We start from the raw sequence: 7648 nt of genomic DNA on the forward strand, positions 1-7648 counted from the left end.
CACGGTCACAGATGGTACGATGTCAAGGATGGTCCAAACATCAGCCAAGGGACTTACAGGCATCCAGGGCTTCAAAGCGACTAAGTAGTACAAAGACGCGCAATAGCCCAAAAATGGTCAAAGGGTTGATTAGATGTGGTCTTAATGGAAGTATATTGGTCCGAGACGACCAGGGGTGCTGATACTGGCAAGACGTCCCGAGAGGATGCTGGATGGGGTAGTTGGATACAACAGGGCCCAACACAGACAAAGGGCTACAATATCGTTACAAAGATCCAGGTGCTGTCGACGGCGCAAATAGCCAGGCGCCGGAGAAACTCAGGGAAAACACGAAACAGTGAAGTGACACGCTGACTCCGAAATTCTGCCCTCGAAATGAAATGTAGCCCTAAAAATGTAAAATTCGAGGAACTCTTGCGAGGACAAAAAGCCACAGCGTCGGCCGAACGTTCTCGAAATGGGCAGCGGGATTCGGGACGCTCAGAGATAGCCACCCCATGAATAATCCCGGGTGCGACAACAAGGAAGCGGGACGGATCAGAAGCATGGCTCACTGAAATTATGTAATATTCATTCGATCGCCTAGATGGTAAAACTGACAGCAGAAAGTGCAAATAATGCTTGTTTTAATTCGGACACAATGGTTCACTTTACAGAGAGGCTACGTTTCCCCCTTTCATTCACAGCTGCAGGCCCTAGTGTTCAAATACCTACGGACATTGATGTCATTCAATGATTTAAGTATCATAATGTACCCCAGTTTTCCGACGTTCATGATCTTTATCATCTGAGGCATGACAGCATGTTCGAATAAGAACATGGTCGGTGGGGGTGCAGCCTGGAAATCTGTAACGCTGCGCGCGGCCGACGGCATTTGTCCAGCGTTGTTTGCGCGCAGAGTAGTGCTTTTGTTTGAATCCAAACGCTGTTTCTGTTAGCTGGTTTTTACACGCTAATCTTAAGTGACACATCAACTGCCTGTCTTATGGTGGGCTTGCAATGCGTGTACTTACCAAAGCATAAATTTCCCAGCGACCAAAGAACTGATAGGGCAACTGGAAATAGGGAATTGACATAGGATATTGGAAGCCTTTTGACATGCCGTCAAAAGATATTTGGTATGTAGAAGCAAGCTGCTTTTATATTTCATGAGAGGACCTCACGTGATCCTGGGTGTACACCCAAATTTTGGCAGCACTATCTCCGGTGACCGGGACTAAGTTTGACAATTCGCATACAGGTCATTTGAGATCCTGGCACCTGTTTCGTTCCGGGAAATCAAAACGTACTTCAAGGCGTTAAAAGAACTCGAGGATTCTGCGGGAACTGAAGCGCCCATATACCGGCTCGGAGTGAGCAGCAGGCGATCAAAGCCATCATCAGCAAGCGCGTCAGCCCAGGACATCAGAGGTGTCTGAGACGATCAGTGACTATATAAGTGACTATAGAGCAATGTTGGCCAAGGGCGCGAAACCAGCCGACAACAAGGCCATAATAATGCAGTCGTTTCAATCAACACATCGGAATAGTGTGTGACACTATGCAGTTTTATATGATGCACGCTAAGGGCCAGACGGTTTTGTTGTGGAGTCTTCTGGGAGCATTCTTCAAACAAACTTAGTAATACTTAAGCGCTAAATAAGCAATAAACGTTCTCCTTTTTAATGTTTCTTAAAAGCTGAACAAAGCGGATGCGCCAATCCGGGTTTGGTTCTCAAATATCAGGCATTCCTAATTGTTTGTTCAATGAAATAGACTTTTACCTGCTCGCTTCTTAAACATTCCAACAGCCAGCGAACTGTGGTAACAGCCCTGGGACTATTTTATGATCCGTATTATATCTGTGGTCCCTTGCGTCACGCTCTCTCGCGACTCATTAAGCAGGAGGCGAAGAAATAGCGAAAAGCCATTCCGTTCTCTAAGTTCGGGGCTAAGACCTGCACAGGTCACATCGGGTCGTTCTGCGCCACTGAGGTTCGCCTCACCAGGACTGTTTTCCATCGGCACAGGCCACATCGGGGCGTTCTGCGCCACTGAGGTTCGCCTCATCAGGACTGTTTTCCCTCGGCACAGGTCACATCGGGGCGATCTGCGCCACTGAGGTTCGCCTCATCAGGACTGTTCTCCCTCGGCACAGGACACATCGGGGCGATCTGCGCCACTGAGGTTCGCCTCACAGGACTGTTTCCTCGGCACAGGTCACATCGGGCGATCTGCGCCACTGAGGTTCGCCTCACCAGGACTGTTTTCCCTCGGCACAGGTCACATCGGGGCGATCTGCGCCACTGAGATTCGCCTCATCACAGGACGTTCTCCTCGGCACAGGTCACATCGGGGCGATCTGCGCCACTGAGGTTCGCCTCACCAGGACTGTTTTCCCCGGCACAGGTCACATCGGGCGATCTGCGCCACTGAGGTTCGCCTCACCAGGACTGTTTCCCTCGGCACAGGTCACATCGGGGCGATCTGCGCCACTGAGGTTCGCCTCGTCAGGACTGTTTCCCTCGGCACAGGTCACATCGGGCGATCTGCGCACTGAGGTTCGCCTCACCAGGACTGTTTTCCCTCGGCACAGGTCACATCGGGGCGATCTGCGCCACTGAGGTTCGCCTCATCAGGACTGTTCTCCCTCGGCACAGGTCACATCGGGGTGATCTGCGCCACTGAGGTTCGCCTCATCAGGACTGTTTTCTCTCGGCACAGGTCACATCGGGGCGTTCTGCGCCACTGATGTTCGCCTCATCAGGACTGTTTTACCGCGCCGCAAATCTGTGACACAGGTACTGGGGCCTATTCAGATTCAAAGGGACTTCAGAGATACAGACTCATCGGATGTTGTTTGGTTCCCACCCCAAACTCGACATGCCGCCACTGATAAGATAACCTGAGTAGCCCGGGGATAGCGGCATAGCCCACCAAGGCTCATTTGCACCCTTAACCCCGGAGATAATGCGTTGACTTAGGTATTACCGACTTTTGTGTTACTGAGATAACCATTACTGACTTATTTAGACCGATGTTTACTACTAGGTATCACTCATTTTGTTCAAAAGTGTGTCAAGCTATATGTCATGTTTCTACACATGGGGGAGAGTAGAGAGAGAGAGTTGCATCAGTTTTTACTTTCAGCCCTCTCCTGCTATAACTACCACTGCCCACTACCGCTACCACGATCGCATGTTGTGGTAAAGTTTGGAGAGCACGTCCTCGCTCCTTGGCAACTGACTTCTTAATGACCTCTTTCAAATGGGGCTACTTACCCCACCCTGGGGTAAATTGTATGACATGGTGTGAAAAGTTGTGCTTATGTTATTTTTGTCATGGAGGAAGTTGCATCGCAAACAAGTTGGACGCATTGCAGCGTATGAAATGTGATTGTCTGTGCTTTTTGTAATTCGTCGTGATTTGCGACATAACACCTCTCTACCCTAATTGTCAATCAGTGTTTGTTAACGACAGTTATGGGTCGGCATGGATAATGTAACTGTCGACTTGTTTTCTGGATGACAGCAAGTCATGACAGTCATGCTATTTGATCATTGACAAAAAGCCAGTCAATGACATATGGTCTGTACATTGCATCACTGACATAACATGTACCACACGACATCTTGGAAGTAAGTTGGCGGCACCCCGATATCCTTGGGAAACACACGCCAAATGTTTTGCAGCATATACGACAGACGCACTTCCTCACCAGTCCGTATGACATTCAGATTGATTTAATTATACGATAAGCCCCTAAATTCACATTTATATAGATCGCTATAGTTGTCCATGATGTGCAAAAAAAAAAACAGCTGCCGCGCTCATCCGATGACGCGTGCACATATGCAGCCGGAAATACACTGACAAAGCAATTCACTTAGACGCACCCGTATAATACACAATTTCACCGAATCATGACATAGTTAAAATAAATTCTAGAAACCTGTTGGAGCGCATCCAAGCAGTTTTATTATTATTAACACCCCCGGCATTCATAGAATTTCATTTGAAAGTACCGTATTGCCCGTTATAATTATTTGCTTTTTATTTGATGTGAACTCATTCGCATCTACTGCTTGGCCAACGTAGCTGTTTTCTATCGAAACGACACAAACGCTTGCCTAGGCAACTTTTAACATCACTGATAACGCCCTTCTTTACACTTTTTATACTGTACCCTATAAAATGACTTTGTATAGAACATTATTCGTGCGGTACACCTAAAGTATACGACGGAATGCCATTTGTTGGCAAATAGCGCACTACGTCTGCGCAGAATCGCAACTCCTTGATGGCAGATGTCGATATGAGTTCCAATGCAATGTATGTGCTGCGGCAAACGGTGCTGCTTGAGTTCTCAAAAGGCGCGCCCTTTCATCAACAACAATATGTGGTCATCCAGACTGTGCACGTGACAGACCAGAGAGTGTGCACGTGCCAAGATGTCATTATAACTTGGAACCCGCCATTCTGACATGAGGGCTCAAACACAAGAATATGCTACGCAGTCCGATGTGGCGCATTCACCAAAAGCCAGACCGTTCATGATGCAAACTCAGAAAATTTAAACTTTTAAACAGACGTGCAAAGATCAAGCAGACATTTGGATCGCCTGTGAGACTGCTTGAAAGCTTGGTACCTCGCACACTTACATATAGGTCAAGAGTCTGGACCGTAGGGCTTCCAGGTGTATGTGATGCAGCTGGACTCGTGCCCTCTTCTGCCGACTGTGCCTGTTACGCCGGCCCGCCGAACCGCGCGCCATCTGGGCCGGTCGGCACCACATAAAAGCGGCCAGCGCGAGCGGTCATCACCAGAAGCTCCACCGTTTCGTCCGCTGCAGATCCCCCCAGTACGGTGCTGCAGGAAACCAACATGAAGGTAACGGCAGCGACGGGACGTGGCGCAGGGGACGGGAGGCTGTGGAGATTCAGCACTATCACCGACTTTGCTCAGATGTGTGACAAGCTTTTGCGTATACGACAATTCAGATGGGCGATATGATGCGTTTTCTCAGCTGCAATCGTCGCATTGCAGAACAGTGCCTGATGCCTTTAAGACAAGCTTGAGTTTCTGGCTTTGGACTTTGCCAAGAAGCACCTACTCGCTATATATCCGTTACCCGCACGAGCCCTCGTCAGAACTGTTTGCCGTATTTCTTTCATCGCCGCCCCAGCTTGCCAATAGACGATACAGTTTCCGCACAGGCAAGGCCAGGTTAACAGACTGCGGGTCCGCACGTTCAACGTTAAACTGCTCGGACGCACTCTCATCGTTAAACTGTTCGGCAGCTTCCCGCTTCTTTCTGGAGACTAACAAGAGTGCAATGATTGAGGGAATGTGCTCAGAAATCCGCAATCACGTCATTTTACATCTTTTCAGGTTCTGCTAGTCCTTGTTGCCGTTGGCCTCGCCATCGCCAGGCCTGAAAACCGTGGCGGCTTCAGCGGGTTCTCCGGTGTTCCTCCCCCTGTATCCGCCGCTGCCACAGCGGCAGCACGCAGTGTCTCAAGGTCAAGGGGCTATGGAGCACCTGCTGCAGCATCAGGACCGGAGCCCAGTGTTCAGTCTGGATATGGAGCTCCTGCTGGTGCCGCTTCGGGACCCGAACCCAGCGTTCAGCCTGGATATGGAGCTCCCGCTGCGGCTTCGGGACCAGAGCCCAGTGTTCAGTCTGGATATGGAGCTCCTGCTGGTGCCGCTTCGGGACCGGAACCTAGCATCGCAGAGGTAAGACACCAGAATGGTAATGTGAGGACTTTCAGTTGCAGAAAGGTCATTTCATGATTAATAATGCAAGGGTGTCGGTTAAGACATGCAAGCACATCAGTGCAACAACTGGCGCTCGATTATGGCATCAACTTACACAAAAATCAAGGGGAAAGGCTATGTGATCAGACTGGCAGCTGCAAATCGTGTGAACCGTCTTCTGTGAAATCTTCCGTTCATGCCAAGTTTTTCCCAGGAGCCGGCGGCGTATAACTTCGAATACACCGTAAAAGACGAAGAGAGCGGCAACGACTTCGGTCAGCAGGAGACCCGAGACGGTGACAGCACCTCGGGCTCCTATTACGTGCTGATGCCGGACGGCAGGATGCAGATCGTCAACTACTCCGTGGACGGAGACTCCGGCTTCGTCGTTGATATCCAGGTTGATATATTTTCCAAGTGCTTCGCATATATCAGTTTTTGAATTTAATTCAAACAAATAACAAGTGCAGAAACTATAAAAACACTTCAGAAATACAATGGTAACAAGTTGGTGTTAGTCTTGATGAATATTTTGCGGAAGCAGCCTATTTGCCGCGTAACAGATGCATTGCATGCAGAGCATATGCCCATGTGCAATTCCCTTCTAACCGCATTTGCAAGAGAGCGCCATGTATCATGTGTTTTATGTGTTTTCAGTACGAAGGAGAGGCTAACCTCGCCGGAGCCGCGTCCGGACCCGAAGGGAACGTCGCTCCGCCCAAGCAGTCGTATGGCTACTGAACAAAACGGCGGTTCGAAGGCTGAGTAGGTGGCGCTACTCTCAGGTCGCCAGATGACGCGGCCATCGCTATTAAGCTGCGCCGATGCAACCAAGCCACGACCTGTGTCATCCGCCCGACTGTTGTCAGAGCACAAGTCTGTCTTTCATGGCGGGTGCGCTCAGAGTCATGTTCATCAGCAAGTAATTTGCAACGCTCTTTAAGCACGACTTGAATCCGATTTTGTCGACCAGGACCGCAGGATAACTGCAGCGTTTTTTGTCGCGAATTTCGTGAGTTGATCACGTCCAACGAGAGGAACACTTCGTCAGAACACATTCTCTGATGTTCGTAAATCTTGCACCAAGGCTCTGCGTTTTTCTTGTGAATGCACTGTGTATTTATGCGTAAATTTGCGTTTGTGTACCGTCTCCCTAACATGTATGTCCGTATGCGTCATAATGTATTTATAATATAACAATATTGAACCCAACTCAGTGGTTTCCAAACAGTAATAAAGCAAATCAACAAACGGTTGAAGAACAGCGTTCTACATCACAAATTCGAATACATGGTTTACCATATTATCAAACGTACCAAGCTATTGCATTCGCTTATCACAAATCTGTAATTTTTGAGCCAGACAGAAGTGCGTATTAGGTATGATGCATGCAACAATATGTGCTTATTTTGCAAGCTTCTTCTATGTGTGACAGCCATGTCGAACTCCTTCGAGTACAAGCATTCAGGTCGGCACCAGGCGAATGACTGGCCAACTCAAAAGGAGCATGTCCGCTTCGCATTGCGGGCGCGGTGCTTGCGGATGGGCTGGACTCGTAGTACTCGTACCGGACTCCAAATAGCGCTGTTTACAGTGGGCCGTGTAGTGGCCCGTGTGCACCACGCCAGCGTGCAGTATCACGCTGTACAGCTCGTACATCCAGTCTCCCGATACGGCAAAGTATGACGACAGGTCCAGACCACGGGTGGAGTCCGCTGTCGTGTGGAGCTTGTGTCCGTTCTGACCCAGCTGCAGTAAGAACCATTTTATGTGCATTACAAGCATGCGTAGGAAGCTCTGAATCTTGAAGTTTTTGGAATACTTTTGGGACGTCTGGCACATGAAGCCCTCGGACTTTCTTCTCCGTCGAGTACCTCTTCCTCGGTTAAAATTGTCAGAGCGGTCGAGC

The 7648-nt window shown here is 49.2% G+C and overlaps 1 protein-coding gene across 1 annotated transcript; it reads left to right on the forward strand.

The window, feature by feature from the left end:
- Positions 1-4809: 4809 nt before the first annotated feature.
- LOC119093694 (pro-resilin) lies at positions 4810-6941 on the forward strand. Its single transcript, XM_037216694.1, has 4 exons — positions 4810-4869; positions 5371-5718; positions 5954-6139; positions 6397-6941. The coding sequence occupies exons 1-4, from the start codon at positions 4864-4866 to the stop codon at positions 6478-6480; spliced, it is 624 nt and encodes a 207-aa protein (XP_037072589.1). The 5' UTR covers positions 4810-4863; the 3' UTR covers positions 6481-6941.
- Positions 6942-7648: the final 707 nt, after the last annotated feature.

Source organism: Pollicipes pollicipes, unplaced genomic scaffold (genome assembly GCF_011947565.3).
Source record: "Pollicipes pollicipes isolate AB1234 unplaced genomic scaffold, Ppol_2.1 Scaffold_4002;HRSCAF=4701_pilon_pilon_pilon, whole genome shotgun sequence".
NCBI lineage: Eukaryota > Metazoa > Arthropoda > Thecostraca > Pollicipedomorpha > Pollicipedidae > Pollicipes > Pollicipes pollicipes.

Bases quoted from the DNA above. Each gene is read 5' to 3' on its own strand.
- LOC119093694 (XM_037216694.1), top strand. The intron at 5,719-5,953 runs GTAAGACACCAG...AGTTTTTCCCAG, and splicing joins CGGAACCTAGCATCGCAGAG to GAGCCGGCGGCGTATAACTT. The intron at 6,140-6,396 runs GTTGATATATTT...ATGTGTTTTCAG, and splicing joins GCTTCGTCGTTGATATCCAG to TACGAAGGAGAGGCTAACCT.